This window comes from Oncorhynchus kisutch, linkage group LG25 (genome assembly GCF_002021735.2).
Source record: "Oncorhynchus kisutch isolate 150728-3 linkage group LG25, Okis_V2, whole genome shotgun sequence".
In the NCBI taxonomy this organism is placed as follows: domain Eukaryota; kingdom Metazoa; phylum Chordata; class Actinopteri; order Salmoniformes; family Salmonidae; genus Oncorhynchus; species Oncorhynchus kisutch.
In genome coordinates, this window is record NC_034198.2 from 18,603,211 (window position 1) to 18,626,580 (window position 23,370).

The 23,370-nt window shown below is 38.1% G+C and overlaps 1 protein-coding gene across 1 annotated transcript in view; it reads right to left on the minus strand.

Annotated features, from left to right (window-relative positions):
• The window catches only part of dnah9 (dynein, axonemal, heavy chain 9), a 140,887-nt gene that overhangs the window by 64,978 nt on the left and 52,539 nt on the right, over positions 1–23,370 (minus strand). Inside the window, exons 47-49 of the mRNA XM_020460456.2 lie at positions 22,135–22,331; positions 21,757–21,919; positions 21,367–21,490 (exon numbers count right to left, since the gene is read on the minus strand). Coding sequence (XP_020316045.2) covers positions 21,367–21,490; positions 21,757–21,919; positions 22,135–22,331 — 484 coding nt within the window. The remainder of the gene's footprint in view (positions 1–21,366; positions 21,491–21,756; positions 21,920–22,134; positions 22,332–23,370) is intronic.

Genomic DNA, 23,370 nt, shown 5'->3' on the forward strand with positions numbered 1-23,370 from the left:
AATAGGGAGCTCATCTACAATAGAACATTCAGATCTAAACCAATAGGGAGCTCATCTACAATAGAACATTCAGATCTAAACCAATAGGGAGCTCATCTACAATATAACATTCAGATCTAAACCAATAGGGAGCTCATCTACAATAGAACATTCCGATCTAAACCAATAGGGAGCTCATCTACAATAGAACATTCAGATCTAAACCAATAGGGAGCTCATCTACAATGGAACATTCAGATCTAAACCAATAGGGAGCTCATCTACAATATAACATTCAGATCTAAACCAATAGGGAGCTCATCTACAATAGAACATTCAGATCTAAACCAATAGGGAGCTCATCTACAATAGAACATTCAGATCTAAACCAATAGGGAGCTCATCTACAATAGAACATTCAGATCTAAACCAATAGGGAGCTCATCTACAATAGAACATTCAGATCTAAACCAATAGGGAGCTCATCTACAATGGAACATTCAGATCTAAACCAATAGGGAGCTCATCTACAATAGAACATTCAGATCTAAACCAATAGGGAACTCATCTACAATAGAACATTCAGATCTAAACCAATAGGGAGCTCATCTACAATGGAACATTCAGATCTAAACCAATAGGGAGCTCATCTACAATATAACATTCAGATCTAAACCAATAGGGAGCTCATCTACAATATAACATTCAGATCTAAACCAATAGGGAGCTCATCTACAATGGAACATTCAGATCTAAACCAATAGGGAGCTCATCTACAATAGAACATTCAGATCTAAACCAATAGGGAGCTCATCTACAATAGAACATTCAGATCTAAACCAATAGGGAGCTCATCTACAATGGAACATTCAGATCTAAACCAATAGGGAGCTCATCTACAATAGAACATTCAGATCTAAACCAATAGGGAGCTCATCTACAATAGAACATTCAGATCTAAACCAATAGGGAGCTCATCTACAATAGAACATTCAGATCTAAACCAATAGGGAGCTCATCTACAATGGAACATTCAGATCTAAACCAATAGGGAGCTCATCTACAATATAACATTCAGATCTAAACCAATAGGGAGCTCATCTACAATAGAACATTCAGATCTAAACCAATAGGGAGCTCATCTACAATAGAACATTCAGATCTAAACCAATAGGGAGCTCATCTACAATATAACATTCAGATCTAAACCAATAGGGAGCTCATCTACAATAGAACATTCAGATCTAAACCAATAGGGAGCTCATCTACAATAGAACATTCAGATCTAAACCAATAGGGAGCTCATCTACAATGGAACATTGAGATCTAAACCAATAGGGAGCTCATCTACAATAGAACATTCAGATCTAAACCAATAGGGAGCTCATCTACAATAGAACATTCAGATCTAAACCAATAGGGAGCTCATCTACAATAGAACATTCAGATCTAAACCATAGGGAGCTCATCTACAATGGAACATTGAGATCTAAACCAATAGGGAGCTCATCTACAATAGAACATTCAGATCTAAACCAATAGGGAGGCTCATCTACAATAGAACATTCAGATCTAAACCAATAGGGAGCTCATCTACAATGGAACATTGAGATCTAAACCAATAGGGAGCTCATCTACAATAGAACATTCAGATCTAAACCAATAGGGAGCTCATCTACAATATAACATTCAGATCTAAACCAATAGGAGCACATCTACAATATAACATTCAGGTCTAAACCAATAGGGTGCTCACCACAATAGAAACATTCAGATCTAAACCAATAGGGAAGCTAATCTACATAGAACATTCAGATCTAAACCAATAGGGAGCTCATCTACAATAGAACATTCAGATCTAAACCAATAGAGAGCTCATCTACAATATAACATTCAGGTCTAAACCAATAGAGAGCTCATCTACAATAGAACATTCAGATCTAAACCAATAGGGAGCTCATCTACAATAGAACATTCAGATCTAAACCAATAGAGAGCTCATCTACAATATAACATTCAGGTCTAAACCAATAGGGAGCTCATCTACAATAGAACATTCAGATCTAAACCAATAGGGAGCAAATCTACAATAGAACATTCAGATCTAAACCAATAGGGAGCTCATCTACAATGGAACATTCAGATCTAAACCAATAGGGAGCTCATCTACAATATAACATTCAGATCTAAACCAATAGGGAGCTCATCTACAATAGAACATTCAGATCTAAACCAATAGGGAGCTCATCTACAATAGAACATTCAGATCTAAACCAATAGGGAGCTCATCTACAATAGAACATTCAGATCTAAACCAATAGGGAGCTCATCTACAATAGAACATTCAGATCTAAACCAATAGGGAGCTCATCTACAATGGAACATTCAGATCTAAACCAATAGGGAGCTCATCTACAATAGAACATTCAGATCTAAACCAATAGGGAACTCATCTACAATAGAACATTCAGATCTAAACCAATAGGGAGCTCATCTACAATGGAACATTCAGATCTAAACCAATAGGGAGCTCATCTACAATATAACATTCAGATCTAAACCAATAGGGAGCTCATCTACAATATAACATTCAGATCTAAACCAATAGGGAGCTCATCTACAATGGAACATTCAGATCTAAACCAATAGGGAGCTCATCTACAATATAACATTCAGGTCTAAACCAATAGGGAGCTCATCTACAATAGAACATTCAGATCTAAACCAATAGGGAGCTCATCTACAATAGAACATTCAGATCTAAACCAAAAGGGAGCTCATCTACAATGGAACATTCAGATCTAAACCAATAGGGAGCTCATCTACAATATAACATTCAGATCTAAACCAATAGGGAGCTCATCTACAATAGAACATTCAGATCTAAACCAATAGGGAGCTCATCTACAATAGAACATTCAGATCTAAACCAATAGGGAGCTCATCTACAATAGAACATTCAGATCTAAACCAATAGGGAGCTCATCTACAATAGAACATTCAGATCTAAACCAATAGGGAGCTCATCTACAATGGAACATTCAGATCTAAACCAATAGGGAGCTCATCTACAATAGAACATTCAGATCTAAACCAATAGGGAACTCATCTACAATAGAACATTCAGATCTAAACCAATAGGGAGCTCATCTACAATGGAACATTCAGATCTAAACCAATAGGGAGCTCATCTACAATATAACATTCAGATCTAAACCAATAGGGAGCTCATCTACAATATAACATTCAGATCTAAACCAATAGGGAGCTCATCTACCAATAGGGAGCCATCTACAATGGAACATTCAGATCTAAACCAATAGGGAGCTCATCTACAATATAACATTCAGATCTAAACCAATAGGGAGCTCATCTACAATATAACATTCAGGTCTAAACCAATAGGGTGCTCACCCACAATAGAACATTCAGATCTAAACCAATAGGGAGCTCATCTACAATAGAACATTCAGATCTAAACCAATAGGGAGCTCTTCTACAATAGAACATTCAGATCTAAACCAATAGGGAGCTAATCTACAATAGAACATTCAGATCTAAACCAATAGGGAGCTCTTCTACAATAGAACATTCAGATCTAAACCAATAGAGAGCTCATCTACAATATAACATTCAGGTCTAAACCAATAGGGAGCTCATCTACAATAGAACATTCAGATCTAAACCAATAGGGAGCTCATCTACAATAGAACATTCAGATCTAAACCAATAGAGAGCTCATCTACAATATAACATTCAGGTCTAAACCAATAGGGAGCTCATCTACAATAGAACATTCAGATCTAAACCAATAGGGAGCTCATCTACAATAGAACATTCAGATCTAAACCAATAGGGAGCTCATCTACAATGGAACATTCAGATCTAAACCAATAGGGAGCTCATCTACAATATAACATTCAGATCTAAACCAATAGGGAGCTCATCTACAATAGAACATTCAGATCTAAACCAATAGGGAGCTCATCTACAATAGAACATTCAGATCTAAACCAATAGGGAGCTCATCTACAATAGAACATTCAGATCTAAACCAATAGGGAGCTCATCTACAATGGAACATTCAGATCTAACCAATAGGGAGCTCATCTACAATAGAACATTCAGATCTAAACCAATAGGGAACTCATCTACAATGGAACATTCAGATCTAAACCAATAGGGAGCTCATCTACAATGGAACATTCAGATCTAAACCAATAGGGAGCTCATCTACAATATAACATTCAGATCTAAACCAATAGGGAGCTCATCTACAATAGAACATTCAGATCTAAACCAATAGGGAGCTCATCTACAATGGAACATTCAGATCTAAACCAATAGGGAGCTCATCTACAATATAACATTCAGATCTAAACCAATAGGGAGCTCATCTACAATAGAACATTCAGATCTAAACCAATAGGGAGCTCATCTACAATAGAACATTCAGATCTAAACCAATAGGGAGCTCATCTACAATAGAACATTCAGATCTAAACCAATAGGGAGCTCATCTACAATAGAACATTCAGATCTAAACCAATAGGGAGCTCATCTACAATGGAACATTCAGATCTAAACCAATAGGGAGCTCATCTACAATAGAACATTCAGATCTAAACCAATAGGGAACTCATCTACAATAGAACATTCAGATCTAAACCAATAGGGAGCTCATCTACAATGGAACATTCAGATCTAAACCAATAGGGAGCTCATCTACAATATAACATTCAGATCTAAACCAATAGGGAGCTCATCTACAATATAACATTCAGATCTAAACCAATAGGGAGCTCATCTACAATGGAACATTCAGATCTAAACCAATAGGGAGCTCATCTACAATAGAACATTCAGATCTAAACCAATAGGGAGCTCATCTACAATAGAACATTCAGATCTAAACCAATAGGGAGCTCATCTACAATGGAACATTCAGATCTAAACCAATAGGGAGCTCATCTACAATAGAACATTCAGATCTAAACCAATAGGGAGCTCATCTACAATAGAACATTCAGATCTAAACCAATAGGGAGCTCATCTACAATAGAACATTCAGATCTAAACCAATAGGGAGCTCATCTACAATGGAACATTCAGATCTAAACCAATAGGGAGCTCATCTACAATATAACATTCAGATCTAAACCAATAGGGAGCTCATCTACAATAGAACATTCAGATCTAAACCAATAGGGAGCTCATCTACAATAGAACATTCAGATCTAAACCAATAGGGAGCTCATCTACAATAGAACATTCAGATCTAAACCAATAGGGAGCTCATCTACAATAGAACATTCAGATCTAAACCAATAGGGAGCTCATCTACAATGGAACATTCAGATCTAAACCAATAGGGAGCTCATCTACAATAGAACATTCAGATCTAAACCAATAGGGAGCTCATCTACAATATAACATTCAGATCTAAACCAATAGGGAGCTCATCTACAATGGAACATTCAGATCTAAACCAATAGGGAGCTCATCTACAATATAACATTCAGATCTAAACCAATAGGGAGCTCATCTACAATATAACATTCAGATCTAAACCAATAGGGAGCTCATCTACAATGGAACATTCAGATCTAAACCAATAGGGAGCTCATCTACAATATAACATTCAGGTCTAAACCAATAGGGAGCTCATCTACAATAGAACATTCAGATCTAAACCAATAGGGAGCTCATCTACAATAGAACATTCAGATCTAAACCAATAGGGAGCTCATCTACAATGGAACATTCAGATCTAAACCAATAGGGAGCTCATCTACAATATAACATTCAGATCTAAACCAATAGGGAGCTCATCTACAATAGAACATTCAGATCTAAACCAATAGGGAGCTCATCTACAATAGAACATTCAGATCTAAACCAATAGGGAGCTCATCTACAATAGAACATTCAGATCTAAACCAATAGGGAGCTCATCTACAATAGAACATTCAGATCTAAACCAATAGGGAGCTCATCTACAATGGAACATTCAGATCTAAACCAATAGGGAGCTCATCTACAATAGAACATTCAGATCTAAACCAATAGGGAACTCATCTACAATAGAACATTCAGATCTAAACCAATAGGGAGCTCATCTACAATGGAACATTCAGATCTAAACCAATAGGGAGCTCATCTACAATATAACATTCAGATCTAAACCAATAGGGAGCTCATCTACAATATAACATTCAGATCTAAACCAATAGGGAGCTCATCTACAATGGAACATTCAGATCTAAACCAATAGGGAGCTCATCTACAATATAACATTCAGATCTAAACCAATAGGGAGCTCATCTACAATATAACATTCAGGTCTAAACCAATAGGGTGCTCACCCACAATAGAACATTCAGATCTAAACCAATAGGGAGCTCATCTACAATAGAACATTCAGATCTAAACCAATAGGGAGCTCATCTACAATAGAACATTCAGATCTAAACCAATAGGGAGCTCTTCTACAATAGAACATTCAGATCTAAACCAATAGGGAGCTAATCTACAATAGAACATTCAGATCTAAACCAATAGGGAGCTCTTCTACAATAGAACATTCAGATCTAAACCAATAGAGAGCTCATCTACAATATAACATTCAGGTCTAAACCAATAGGGAGCTCATCTACAATAGAACATTCAGATCTAAACCAATAGGGAGCTCATCTACAATAGAACATTCAGATCTAAACCAATAGAGAGCTCATCTACAATATAACATTCAGGTCTAAACCAATAGGGAGCTCATCTACAATAGAACATTCAGATCTAAACCAATAGGGAGCTCATCTACAATAGAACATTCAGATCTAAACCAATAGGGAGCTCATCTACAATGGAACATTCAGATCTAAACCAATAGGGAGCTCATCTACAATATAACATTCAGATCTAAACCAATAGGGAGCTCATCTACAATAGAACATTCAGATCTAAACCAATAGGGAGCTCATCTACAATAGAACATTCAGATCTAAACCAATAGGGAGCTCATCTACAATAGAACATTCAGATCTAAACCAATAGGGAGCTCATCTACAATAGAACATTCAGATCTAAACCAATAGGGAGCTCATCTACAATGGAACATTCAGATCTAAACCAATAGGGAGCTCATCTACAATAGAACATTCAGATCTAAACCAATAGGGAGCTCATCTACAATAGAACATTCAGATCTAAACCAATAGGGAGCTCATCTACAATGGAACATTCAGATCTAAACCAATAGGGAGCTCATCTACAATATAACATTCAGATCTAAACCAATAGGGAGCTCATCTACAATATAACATTCAGATCTAAACCAATAGGGAGCTCATCTACAATGGAACATTCAGATCTAAACCAATAGGGAGCTCATCTACAATATAACATTCAGGTCTAAACCAATAGGGAGCTCATCTACAATAGAACATTCAGATCTAAACCAATAGGGAGCTCATCTACAATAGAACATTCAGATCTAAACCAATAGGGAGCTCATCTACAATGGAACATTCAGATCTAAACCAATAGGGAGCTCATCTACAATATAACATTCAGATCTAAACCAATAGGGAGCTCATCTACAATAGAACATTCAGATCTAAACCAATAGGGAGCTCATCTACAATAGAACATTCAGATCTAAACCAATAGGGAGCTCATCTACAATAGAACATTCAGATCTAAACCAATAGGGAGCTCATCTACAATAGAACATTCAGATCTAAACCAATAGGGAGCTCATCTACAATGGAACATTCAGATCTAAACCAATAGGGAGCTCATCTACAATAGAACATTCAGATCTAAACCAATAGGGAACTCATCTACAATAGAACATTCAGATCTAAACCAATAGGGAGCTCATCTACAATGGAACATTCAGATCTAAACCAATAGGGAGCTCATCTACAATATAACATTCAGATCTAAACCAATAGGGAGCTCATCTACAATATAACATTCAGATCTAAACCAATAGGGAGCTCATCTACAATGGAACATTCAGATCTAAACCAATAGGGAGCTCATCTACAATAGAACATTCAGATCTAAACCAATAGGGAGCTCATCTACAATAGAACATTCAGATCTAAACCAATAGGGAGCTCATCTACAATGGAACATTCAGATCTAAACCAATAGGGAGCTCATCTACAATAGAACATTCAGATCTAAACCAATAGGGAGCTCATCTACAATAGAACATTCAGATCTAAACCAATAGGGAGCTCATCTACAATAGAACATTCAGATCTAAACCAATAGGGAGCTCATCTACAATAGAACATTCAGATCTAAACCAATAGAGAGCTCATCTACAATATAACATTCAGGTCTAAACCAATAGGGAGCTCATCTACAATAGAACATTCAGATCTAAACCAATAGGGAGCAAATCTACAATAGAACATTCAGATCTAAACCAATAGGGAGCTCATCTACAATGGAACATTCAGATCTAAACCAATAGGGAGCTCATCTACAATATAACATTCAGATCTAAACAATAGGGAGCTCATCTACAATAGAACATTCAGATCTAAACCAATAGGGAGCTCATCTACAATAGAACATTCAGATCTAAACCAATAGGGAGCTCATCTACAATAGAACATTCAGATCTAAACCAATAGGGAGCTCATCTACAATAGAACATTCAGATCTAAACCAATAGGGAGCTCATCTACAATGGAACATTCAGATCTAACCAATAGGGAGCTCATCTACAATAGAACATTCAGATCTAAACCAATAGGGAACTCATCTACAATAGAACATTCAGATCTAAACCAATAGGGAGCTCATCTACAATGGAACATTCAGATCTAAACCAATAGGGAGCTCATCTACAATATAACATTCAGATCTAAACCAATAGGGAGCTCATCTACAATATAACATTCAGATCTAAACCAATAGGGAGCTCATCTACAATGGAACATTCAGATCTAAACCAATAGGGAGCTCATCTACAATATAACATTCAGATCTAAACCAATAGGGAGCTCATCTACAATAGAACATTCAGATCTAAACCAATAGGGAGCTCATCTACAATAGAACATTCAGATCTAAACCAATAGGGAGCTCATCTACAATGGAACATTCAGATCTAAACCAATAGGGAGCTCATCTACAATAGAACATTCAGATCTAAACCAATAGGGAGCTCTCTACAATAGAACATTCAGATCTAAACCAATAGGGAGCTCATCTACAATGAACATTCAGATCTAAACCAATAGGGAGCTCATCTACCAATGGAACATTCAGATCTAAACCAATAGGAGCCTCATCTACAATAGAATCAGGTCTAAACCAATAGGGAGCTCATCTACAATAGAACATTCAGATCTAACCAATAGGGAGCTCATCTACAATAGAACATTCAGATCTAAACCAATAGGGAGCTCATCTACAATGGAACATTCAGATCTAAACCAATAGGGAGCTCATCTACAATATAACATTCAGATCTAAACCAATAGGGAGCTCATCTACAATAGAACATTCAGATCTAAACCAATAGGGAGCTCATCTACAATAGAACATTCAGATCTAAACCAATAGGGAGCTCATCTACAATAGACATTCAGATCTAAACCAATAGGGAGCTCATCTACAATAGAACATTCAGATCTAAACCAATAGGGAGCTCATCTACAATGGAACATTCAGATCTAAACCAATAGGGAGCTCATGCTACAATGGAACAATTCAAGATCCTAAACCAATAGGGAGCTCATCTACAATAGAACATTCAGATCTAAACCAATAGGGAACCTCATCTACAATAGACATTCAGAACTAAACCCAATAGGGAGCTCATCTACAATGGAACATTCCAGATCCTAAACCAATAGGGAGCTCATCTACCAATATAACATTCAGATCTAAACCAATAGGGAGCTCACTACAATGGAACCATTCAGATCTAAAACCAATAGGGAGCTCATTCTACAGATGGAACATTCAGGTCTAAACCATAGGGAGCTCATCTACAATATAACATTCAGATGGCTAAACCAATAGGGAGCTTCATCTACAATAAGAACATTCAGATCTAAACCAATAGGCGAAGCTCATCTACAATAGAACATTTCAGATCTAAACCAAATAGGGAGCTTCATACAATGGAACATTCAGATCTAAACAATAGGGAGCTCATCTACAATAGAACATTCAGATCTAAACCAATAGGGAGCATCTACAATAGAACATTCAGATCTAAACCAATAGGGAGCATCATCTACAATAGAACATTCAGATCTAAACCAATAGGGGAGCTCATCTACCATAGCACATTCAGATCTAAACCAATAGGGAGCTCATCTACAATAGAACATTCAGATCTAAACCAATAGGGAGCTCATCTACAATGGAACATTCAGATCTAAACCCAATAGGGAGCTCATCTACAATAGAACATTCAGATCTAAACCAATAGGGAACTCATCTACCAATAGAACATTCAGATCTAAACCAATAGGGAGCTATCTACAATGGAACATTCAGATCTAAACATAGGGAGCTCATCTACAATATAAATCAGATCTAAACCAATAGGGAGCTCATCTACAATAGAACATTCAGATCTAAACCAATAGGGAGCTCATCTACAATGGAACATTCAGATCTAAACCAATAGGGAGCTCATCTACAATAGAACATTCAGATCTAAACCCAATAGGGAGCTCATCTACAATATAACATTCAGGTCTAAACCAATAGGGAGCTCATCTACAATAGAACACTTCAGATCTAAACCAATAGGGAGCTCATCTACAATAGAACATTCAGATCTAAACAATAGGGAGCTCTTCTACAATAGAACATTCAGATCTAAACCAATAGGGAGCTCAATCTACAATATAACATTCAGATCTAAACCACATAGGAGCTATCTACAATAGAACATTCAGATCTAAACCAATAGGGAGCTCATCTACAATAGAACATTCAGATCTAAAACCAATAGGAGCTCATCTACAATAGAACATTCAGATCTAAACCAATAGGGAGCTCATCTACAATAGAACATTCAGATCTAAACCAATAGGGAGCTCATCTACAATAGAACATTCAGATCTAAACCAATAGGGAGCTCATCTACAATAGAACATTCAGATCTAAACCAATAGGGAAGCTCATCTACAATAGAACATTCAGATCTAAACCACATAGGGAGCTCATCTACACTAGAACATTCAGATCTAAACCAATAGGGAGCTCATCTACAATAGAACATTCAGATCTAAACCAATAGGGAGCTCATCTACAATAGAACATTCAGATCTAAACCAATAGGGAGCTCATCTACCATAGAACATTCGATCTAAACCAATAGGGAGCTCATCTACAATAGAACATAGATCTAAACCAATAGGAGCTCATCACAATTAAGAACATTCAGATCTAACCAATAGGGAGCTCAATCTACAATGGAACATTCAGATCTAAACCAATAGGGAGCTATTACAATTAGAACATTCAGATCTAAACCAATAGGGAACTCATCTACAATAGAACTTCAGATCTAAACCCAATAGGGGCTCATCTACAATGGAACATTCAGATCTAAACCAATAGGGAGCTCATCTACCAATATAACATTCAGATCTAAACCAATAGGGAGCTCATCACAATATAACATTCAGATCTAAACACAATAGGGAGCTCATCTACAATGGAACATTCAGATCTAAACCAATAGGGAGCTCATCTACAATAGAACATTCAGATCTAAACCAATAGGGAGCCTCATCTACAATAGAACATTCAGATCTAAACCAATAGGGAACTCATCTACAATAGAAATTCAGATCTAAACCAATAGGGAGCTCATCTACAATGGAACATTCAGATCTAAACCATAGGGAGCTCATCTACAATATAACATTCAGATCTAAACCAATAGGGAGCTCATCTACAATAGAACATTCAGATCATAAACCAATAGGGAGCTCATCTACAATGGAACATTCAGATCTAAACCAATAGGGAGCTCATCTACAATATAACATTCAGATCTAAACCAATAGGGAGCTCATCTACAATAGAACATTCAGATCTAAACCAATAGGGAGCTCATCTACAATAGAACATTCAGATCTAAACAATAGGGAGCTCATCTACAATAGAAATTCAGATCTAAACCAATAGGGAGGCTCATCTACAATAGAACATTCAGATCTAAACCAATAGGGAGCTCATCTACAATAGAACATTCAGATCTAAACCAATAGGGAGCTCATCTACAATAGAACATTCAGATCTAAACCAATAGGGGAGCTCATCTACAATAGAACATTTCAGATCTAAACCAATAGGGGAGCTCATCTACAATAGAACATTCAGATCTAAACCAATAGGGAGCTCATCTACAATGGAACATTCAGATCTAAACCAATAGGGAGCTCATCTACAATAGAACATTCCGATCTAAACCAATAGGGAAACTCATCTACAATGGAACATTCAGAATCTAAACCAATAGGGAGCTTCATCTACAATGGACCATTCAGATCTAAACCAATAGGGAGCTCATCTACAATATAACATTCAGATCTAAACCAATAGGGAGCTCATCTACAAATAGAACATTCAGATCTAAACCAATAGGGAGCTCATCTACAATGGAACATTCAGATCTAAACCAATAGGGAGCTTCATCCTACAATATAACATTCAGATCTAAACCAATAGGAGCTCATCTACAATATAACATTCAGGTCTAAACCAATAGGGTGCTCACCACAATAGAACATTCAGATCTAAACCAATAGGGAGCTCATCTTACAATAGAACATTCAGATCTAAACAATAGGGAGCTCATCTACAATAGAACATTCAGATCTAAACCAATAGGAGCTCAATCTACAATAGAACATTCAGATCTAACCAATAGGGAGCCATCTACAATAGAACATTCAGATCTAAACCAATAGGAGCTCATCTACAATAGAACATTCAGATCTAAAACCCAATAGGAGCTCATCTACAATAGAACATTCAGATCTAAACCAATAGGGAGCTCATCTACAATAGAACATTCAGATCTAAACCAATAGGGAGCTCATCTACAATATAACATTCAGATCTAAACCAATAGGAGCTCATCTACAATAGTAGAACATTTCAGATCTAAACCAATAGGGAGCTCATCTACAATAGACATTCAGATCTAAACCAATAGGAGAGCTCATCTACAATGGAACATTCAGATCTAAACCAATAGGGAGCTCATCTACAATAGAACATTCAGATCTAACCAATAGGGAGCTCATCTACAATAGAACATTCAGATCTAAACCAATAGGGAGCTCATCTACAATAGAACATTCAGATCTAAACCAATAGGGAGCTCATCTACAATGGAACATTCAGATCTAAACCAATAGGGAGCTCATCTACAATATAACATTCAGATCTAAAACCAATAGGGAGCTCATCTACAATAGAACATTCAGATCTAAACCAATAGGGAGCTCATCTACAATAGAACATTCAGATCTAAACCAATAGGGAGCTCATCTACAATAGAACATTCAGATCTAAACCAATAGGGAGCTCATCTACAATAGACACATTCAGATCTAAACCAATAGGGAGCTCATCTACAATGGAACATTCAGATCTAAACCAATAGGGAGCTCATCTACAATAGAACATTCAGATCTAAACCAATAGGGAGCTCATCTACAATATAACATTCAGATCTAAACCAATAGGGAGCTCATCTACAATGGAACATTCAGATCTAAACCAATAGGGAGCTCATCTACAATATAACATTCAGATCTAAACCAATAGGGAGCTCATCTACAATATAACATTCAGATCTAAACCAATAGGGAGCTCATCTACAATGGAACATTCAGATCTAAACCAATAGGGAGCTCATCTACAATATAACATTCAGGTCTAAACCAATAGGGAGCTCATCTACAATAGAACATTCAGATCTAAACCAATAGGGAGCTCATCTACAATAGAACATTCAGATCTAAACCAATAGGGAGCTCATCTACAATGGAACATTCAGATCTAAACCAATAGGGAGCTCATCTACAATATAACATTCAGATCTAAACCAATAGGGAGCTCATCTACAATAGAACATTCAGATCTAAACCAATAGGGAGCTCATCTACAATAGAACATTCAGATCTAAACCAATAGGGAGCTCATCTACAATAGAACATTCAGATCTAAACCAATAGGGAGCTCATCTACAATAGAACATTCAGATCTAAACCAATAGGGAGCTCATCTACAATGGAACATTCAGATCTAAACCAATAGGGAGCTCATCTACAATAGAACATTCAGATCTAAACCAATAGGGAACTCATCTACAATAGAACATTCAGATCTAAACCAATAGGGAGCTCATCTACAATGGAACATTCAGATCTAAACCAATAGGGAGCTCATCTACAATATAACATTCAGATCTAAACCAATAGGGAGCTCATCTACAATATAACATTCAGATCTAAACCAATAGGGAGCTTCATCTACAATGGAACATTCAGATCTAAACCAATAGGGAGCTCATCTACAATATAACATTCAGATCTAAACCAATAGGGAGCTCATCTACAATATAACATTCAGGTCTAAACCAATAGGGTGCTCACCCACAATAGAACATTCAGATCTAAACCAATAGGGAGCTCATCTACAATAGAACATTCAGATCTAAACAATAGGGAGCTCATCTACAATAGAACATTCAGATCTAAACCAATAGGGAGCTCATTCTACAATAGAACATTCAGATCTAAACCAATAGGGAGCTCTTCTACAATAGAACATTCAGATCTAAACCAATAGGAGCTCATCTACAATATAACATTCAGGTCTAAACCAATAGGGAGCTCATCTACAATAGAACATTCAGATCTAAACCAATAGGGAGCTCATCTACAATAGAACATTCAGATCTAAACCAATAGAGAGCTCATCTACAATATAACATTCAGGTCTAAACCAATAGGGAGCTCATCTACAATAGAACATTCAGATCTAAAACCAATAGGGAGCTCATCTACAATAGAACATTCAGATCTAAACCAATAGGGAGCTCATCTACAATGGAACATTCAGATCTAAACCAATAGGGAGCTCATCTACAATATAACATTCAGATCTAAACCAATAGGGAGCTCATCTACAATAGAACATTCAGATCTAAACCAATAGGGAGCTCATCTACAATAGAACATTCAGATCTAAACCAATAGGGAGCTCATCTACAATAGAACATTCAGATCTAAACCAATAGGGAGCTCATCTACAATAGAACATTCAGATCTAAACCAATAGGGAGCTCATCTACAATGGAACATTCAGATCTAAACCAATAGGGAGCTCATCTACAATAGAACATTCAGATCTAAACCAATAGGGAACTCATCTACAATAGAACATTCAGATCTAAACCAATAGGGAGCTCATCTACAATGGAACATTCAGATCTAAACCAATAGGGAGCTCATCTACAATATAACATTCAGATCTAAACCAATAGGGAGCTCATCTACAATATAACATTCAGATCTAAACCAATAGGGAGCTCATCTACAATGGAAATGGAACATTCAGATCTAAACCAATAGGGAGCTCATCTACAAGATAACATTCAGGTCTAAACCAATAGGGAGCTCATCTACAATAGAACATTCAGATCTAAACCAATAGGGAGCTCATCTACAATAGAACATTTCAGATCTAAACCAATAGGGGAGCTCATCTACAATGGAACATTCAGATCTAAACCAATAGGGAGCTCATCTACAATATAACATTCAGATCTAAACCAATAGGGAGCTCATCTACAATAGAACATTCAGATCTAAACCCAATAGGGAGCTCATCTACAATAGAACATTCAGATCTAAAACCAATAGGGAGCTCATCTACAATAGAACATTCAGATCTAAACCAATAGGGAGCTCATCTACAATAGAACATTCAGATCTAACCAATAGGGAGCTCATCTACAATGGAACATTCAGATCTAAACCAATAGGCGAGCTCATCTACAATAGAACATTCAGATCTAAAACCAATAGGGAACTCATCTACAATAGAACATTCAGATCTAAACCAATAGGGAGCTCATCTACAATATAACATTCAGATCTAAACCAATAGGGAGCTCATCTACAATATAACATTCAGATCTAAACCAATAGGAGCTCATCTACAATGGAACATTCAGATCTAAACCAATAGGGAGCTCATCTACAATAGAACATTCAGATCTAAACCAATAGGGAGCTCATCTACAATAGAACATTCAGATCTAAACCAATAGGGAGCTCATCTACAATGGAACATTCAGATCTAAACCAATAGGAGCTCATCTACAATAGAACATTCAGATCTAAACCAATAGGAGCTCATCTACAATAGAACATTCAGATCTAAACCCATAGGAGCTATTACAATAGAACATTCAGATCTAACCAATAGGGAGCTCATCTACAATAGAACATTCAGATCTAAACCAATAGGGAGCTCATCTACAAATGGAACATTCAGATCTAAACCAATAGGGAGTCATCTACAATATAACATTCAGATCTAAACCAATAGGGAGCTCATCTACAAATAGAACATTCAGAATCTAAACCAATAGGGAGCTCATCTACAATAGAACATTCAGATCTAAACCAATAGGGAGCCTCATCTACAATAGAACATTCAGATCTAAACCAATAGGGAGCTCATCTACAATAGAACATTCAGATCTAAACCAATAGGGAGCTCATCTACCATGAACATTCAGATCTAAACCAATAGGGAGCTCATCTACAATAGAACATTCAGATCTAAACCAATAGGGAAGCTCATCTACAATAGAACATTCAGATCTAAACCAATAGGGAGCTCATCTACAATAGAACATTCAGATCTAAACCAATAGGGAGCTCATCTACAATATAACATTCAGATCTAAACCAATAGGGAGCTCATCTACAATATAACATTCAGATCTAAACCAATAGGGAGCTCATCTACAATGGAACATTCAGATCTAAACCAATAGGGAGCTCATCTACAATATAACATTCAGGATCTAAACCAATAGGAGCTCATCTACAATAGAACATTCAGATCTAAACCAATAGGGAGCTCATCTACAATAGAACATTCAGATCTAAACCAATAGGAGCTCATCTACAATGGAACATTCAGATCTAAACCAATAGGGAGCTCATCTACAATATAACATTCAGATCTAAACCACTAGGGAGCTCATCTACAATAGAACATTCAGATCTAAACCAATAGGGAGCTCATCTACAATAGAACATTCAGATCTAAACCAATAGGGAGCTCATCTACAATAGAACATTCAGATCTAAACCAATAGGAGCTCATCTACAATAGAACATTCAGATCTAAACCAATAGGGAGCTCATCTACAATGGAACATTCAGATCTAAACCAATAGGGAGCTCATCTACAATAGAACATTCAGATCTAAACCAATAGGGAACTCATCTACAATAGAACATTCAGATCTAAACCAATAGGGAGCTCATCTACAATGGAACATTCAGATCTAAACCAATAGGGAGCTCATCTACAATAACATTCAGATCTAACCAATAGGGAGCTCATCTACAATATAACATTCAGATCTAAACCAATAGGGAGCTCATCTACAATGGAACATTCAGATCTAAACCAATAGGGAGCTCATCTACAATAGAACATTCAGATCTAAACCAATAGGGAGCTCATCTACAATAGAACATTCAGATCTAAACCAATAGGAGCTCATCTACAATGGAAACATTCAGATCTAAACCAATAGGGAGCTCATCTACAATAGAACATTCAGATCTAACCAATAGGGAGCTCATCTACATAGAACATTCAGATCTAAACCAATAGGGAGCTCATCTACAATAGAACATTCAGATCTAAACCAATAGGGAGCTCATCTACAATGGAACATGAGAGCTAAACCAATAGGGAGCTCATCTACAATAGAACATTCAGATCTAAACCAATAGGGAGCTCATCTACAATAGAACATTCAGATCTAAACCAATAGGGAGCTCATCTACAATAACATTCAGATCTAAACCAATAGGGAGCTCATCTACAATATAACATTCAGATCTAAACCAATAGGGAGCTCATCTACAATAGAACATTCAGATCTAAACCAATAGGGAGCTCATCTACAATAGAACATTCAGATCTAAACCAATAGGGAGCTCATCTACAATAGAACATCAGATCTAAACCAATAGGGAGCTCATCTACAATGGAACATTCAGATCTAAACCAATAGGGAGCTCATCTACAATAGAACATTCAGATCTAAACCAATAGGGAACTCATCTACAATAGAAACATTCAGATCTAAACCAATAGGGAGCTCATCTACAATGGAACATTCAGATCTAAACCAATAGGGAGCTCATCTACAATATAACATTCAGATCTAAACCAATAGGGAGCTCATCTACAATATAACATTCAGATCTAAACCAATAGGGAGCTCATCTACAATGGAACATTCAGATCTAAACCAATAGGGAGCTCATCTACAATATAACATTCAGGTCTAAACCAATAGGGAGCTCATCTACAATAGAACATTCAGATCTAAACCAATAGGGAGCTCATCTACAATAGAACATTCAGATCTAAACCAATAGGGAGCTCATCTACAATGGAACATTCAGATCTAAACCAATAGGGAGCTCATCTACAATATAACATTCAGATCTAAACCAATAGGGAGCTCATCTACAATAGAACATTCAGATCTAAACCAATAGGGAGCTCATCTACAATAGAACATTCAGATCTAAACCAATAGGGAGCTCATCTACAATAGAACATTCAGATCTAAACCAATAGGGAGCTCATCTACAATAGAACATTCAGATCTAAACCAATAGGGAGCTCATCTACAATGGAACATTCAGATCTAAACCAATAGGGAGCTCATCTACAATAGAACATTCAGATCTAAACCAATAGGGAACTCATCTACAATAGAACATTCAGATCTAAACCAATAGGGAGCTCATCTACAATGGAACATTCAGATCTAAACCAATAGGGAGCTCATCTACAATATAACATTCAGATCTAAACCAATAGGGAGCTCATCTACAATATAACATTCAGATCTAAACCAATAGGGAGCTCATCTACAATGGAACATTCAGATCTAAACCAATAGGGAGCTCATCTACAATAGAACATTCAGATCTAAACCAATAGGGAGCTCATCTACAATAGAACATTCAGATCTAAACCAATAGGGAGCTCATCTACAATGGAACATTCAGATCTAAACCAATAGGGAGCTCATCTACAATAGAACATTCAGATCTAAACCAATAGGGAGCTCATCTACAATAGAACATTCAGATCTAAACCAATAGGGAGCTCATCTACAATAGAACATTCAGATCTAAACCAATAGGGAGCTCATCTACAATGGAACATTCAGATCTAAACCAATAGGGAGCTCATCTACAATATAACATTCAGATCTAAACCAATAGGGAGCTCATCTACAATAGAACATTCAGATCTAAACCAATAGGGAGCTCATCTACAATAGAACATTCAGATCTAAACCAATAGGGAGCTCATCTACAATAGAACATTCAGATCTAAACCAATAGGGAGCTCATCTACAATAGAACATTCAGATCTAAACCAATAGGGAGCTCATCTACAATGGAACATTCAGATCTAAACCAATAGGGAGCTCATCTACAATAGAACATTCAGATCTAAACCAATAGGGAACTCATCTACAATAGAACATTCAGATCTAAACCAATAGGGAGCTCATCTACAATGGAACATTCAGATCTAAACCAATAGGGAGCTCATCTACAATATAACATTCAGATCTAAACCAATAGGGAGCTCATCTACAATATAACATTCAGATCTAAACCAATAGGGAGCTCATCTACAATGGAACATTCAGATCTAAACCAATAGGGAGCTCATCTACAATATAACATTCAGGTCTAAACCAATAGGGAGCTCATCTACAATAGAACATTCAGATCTAAACCAATAGGGAGCTCATCTACAATAGAACATTCAGATCTAAACCAATAGGGAGCTCATCTACAATGGAACATTCAGATCTAAACCAATAGGGAGCTCATCTACAATATAACATTCAGATCTAAACCAATAGGGAGCTCATCTACAATAGAACATTCAGATCTAAACCAATAGGGAGCTCATCTACAATAGAACATTCAGATCTAAACCAATAGGGAGCTCATCTACAATAGAACATTCAGATCTAAACCAATAGGGAGCTCATCTACAATAGAACATTCAGATCTAAACCAATAGGGAGCTCATCTACAATATAACATTCAGATCTAAACCAATAGGGAGCTCATCTACAATAGAACATTCAGATCTAAACCAATAGGGAGCTCATCTACAATATAACATTCAGATCTAAACCAATAGGGAGCTCATCTACAATAAAACATTCTGATGAGGATAAACCTGCGATATTACAACAACAAAGAAGTTACTTCAAACAACGAACACTGTTTTTCCCCCTTGTATAATTTCACATCACTCCATGCAGGATAGAAGAGCAGAATAGGTCCTGCAAATGTATTTTTACCATGCTGGATGCTTTATCAACAAAACAATAACAGAATGTGCTGGGGCGAACAGTGGCACTGTTTCCTCTAACACTGAAGGGGTGTAAACAGGAGGTAGTGACAGGCGAGGGTCCTAGTGACTGGATGACTCACATCACTGATTTACGGTGAAGCTCTGAGCATTACTATTACAGTACTGCAACTCAGACTCACAGGAAGACAGAGAGGAGAAAGAAATCCTGTTTCTTTAGGTTTTTACTTCCATGTCTCCTCCTCATCCATCTGAATAATGGAACAGAATTGTAGTTTAGAACTGACTTGTTTGTCTACCCGGAGGTGGACATTTGCGTTTGGCATCACCTCTAACAGTGATGCAGTAGCAGTGTTTCAGCACACTCACACAAAGCCATGGTAACTGGCTGTTCTTCTTTGTGAAGTAGAGAATTCTCCTCTCATTCATCTACATGGGCAGCTATTGGCAAGGCCAGATACAGTATATTGGAGCTCTTTGTATATGGCTCTGGCTTCCCCTGCCTTACCTAATGCCAACAGAGTGACACATAGCCTTCTTTCCCAATGTCCCAGCCAACCCCAATGCCAACCTCCCTCCCCAATGTCCCAGCCAACCCCAATGCCAACCCTCCTCCCCAATGTCCCAGCCAACCCCCTTCCCCAATGTCCCAGCCAACCCCAATGCCAACCCCCTTCCCCAATGTCCCCGTCCCATTCGTACCCGATGCCAAAAGATCGTTGACCAGAACGAGGAACTTCTCATCTGCCACCTGGGCATCAGTCATTAGCAGCACCGTGCCAACATTCTTCACGCCAGCTTTGATGTAGAGGGACGCCAGGTCAGTCTGATGGGGGGGTGACGGGAGAGAGAGAGAGAGAGAGAGAGAGAGAGAGAGAGAGAGAGAGAGAGAGAGAGAGAGAGAGAGAGGTGTGGAGGGAAGGAGGGTGGGAGTGGAGAAGGGAGAGAGAGAGAGAGGGAGCATTTAGCTGGTCAGCTGCTAGACATAAGTTCCCAGTAGAACAGAATGGGGAACATTTGTAGTTTAAGTCATGCAATATGCAATGGTCTCGGTCAGTGCATGCAGGTGCGGGTGTGCGTGCTTGCGTGTACCTTGAGGTCAGGGATGCCGTAGCCTTTCCTGAGGGTAATTTGGAACACTTCCAGGTTGGAGATGAAGGCAGCCAATCGAGTGAGGCTCTGCTTGCCGCTGCCGCCTACGCCGACCAAAAGAGCGTTACCACGTGGAGACTCCAGGATACGGTTGATACGGCAACTACAGGAGGGGGGAGAGAGAGAGGGAGGGGAATAAAGAGATAGAGGGACAAAAGCAGAGGTTTTAAGAGGCAATCACCATTATTTACTGATGATACGTCATTAAAAGTGTTTCTCAGTTCATTAATTTTTTATTAGTGACATAGCAAAAGAGGGACTTATAATGGACCTATAATAAGTACATTAAAAAGCCCAATAGAGGTTTCTCCTTCCTACATGTGAGCCATAGCGTCTTCAAACAGAACCAGGTTGAGGACAGCGTTGACTTCGTTATAGCTGTCCAGGACCTCCAGTAGTGTCTTGTTGAGGGAGCTCCAGGACTGGACAGCCATGTACCGGGGCTCCCCCACCCCCGAGGCGAAGTGACAGAACATGTTCATCTCCCTGGCCTGCTCCAGCGTCTCCTCCATATCCTGAGGGGAGACACATTCTGTATGCATCCCAAATGGCCCCTTATTCCCTATTTAGCGCACTACTTTTGACCAGGGCCTGGGCTCTGGTTCAAAAGCAGTGCACTATATCAGGAATAGTGCGCCATTTAGGACAGAGCCTCAGTTAGCTACAGTGGAATGGTTAAATGGAATCAGTCTGGACAGGGAGGAACTCAGCATTCAGCAAACAAAACATTTCCTGGAGTAGGCTACTCTGTGTTCACTTTTACTAGTTATGTTTAACACTTCAAATATTTATGAGAGCGGGATGTTTCTAAACGCAGGCCTCTGTTTGAGGAAATGTACATTCCTACAGTGTATTCCCTAAGACTGCAGCTCATCTGAGGGGAACTGTGATAACGTTCTCCTTTCTCCTGTCTCTTTCTCATTAGAGAACACTTGAAATCGACGAGCTGACATGCCGGAACCGGAGCTTTATATTTTGGTGGTGTGTGTGTGTGTGTGTTCCCTCGCTGCAAAAAAGTGTGTGTGTGATCAACTTGTGTGTGTGTGTGTGTGTCTGCGTGTATTCCCCTGTGTGTGTAGGTGTCAGTTCCCTGGCTGTAAGCATGAACAGTGTGTTTGTGATAAAGTCAGGAGGGTAGGGAGTCAGGGCACAGCGGTCAGAAAACCATTAAAATGTTTTCCAATTTGCTGGGCTGGTGGCCCAGGCCCTGACAGTCAGTCTCCTGATTACTATTCTCTCCATTCCCCTCCTCTTCCCTCTCCTCGCTGCGCTGGTCACTGATGTCCGGCCTCCAACTCTGAGCAGGCTGTCTAATGATTCCCCCCCCCCCCCCCCCCTTGCTCCGTCTTCCTCTGCTGAACTTGGTAAAACTCTCTCCTCAACAGTGTGTGTGTGTGCGTGTGTGTGTGTGTGTGTGTGTGTGTGAGTCAGCGTGTGTTTGCATGCCTGTGTGTGAAGTGTGTGTGTGAAATGTGTGTGCCCGTTCTTTTGTCTGTGGGTGTACGTCCATGTGCGTTCCTGCGTGTCTGTGTGCCTGTGGGTGTGTGCCTGCGT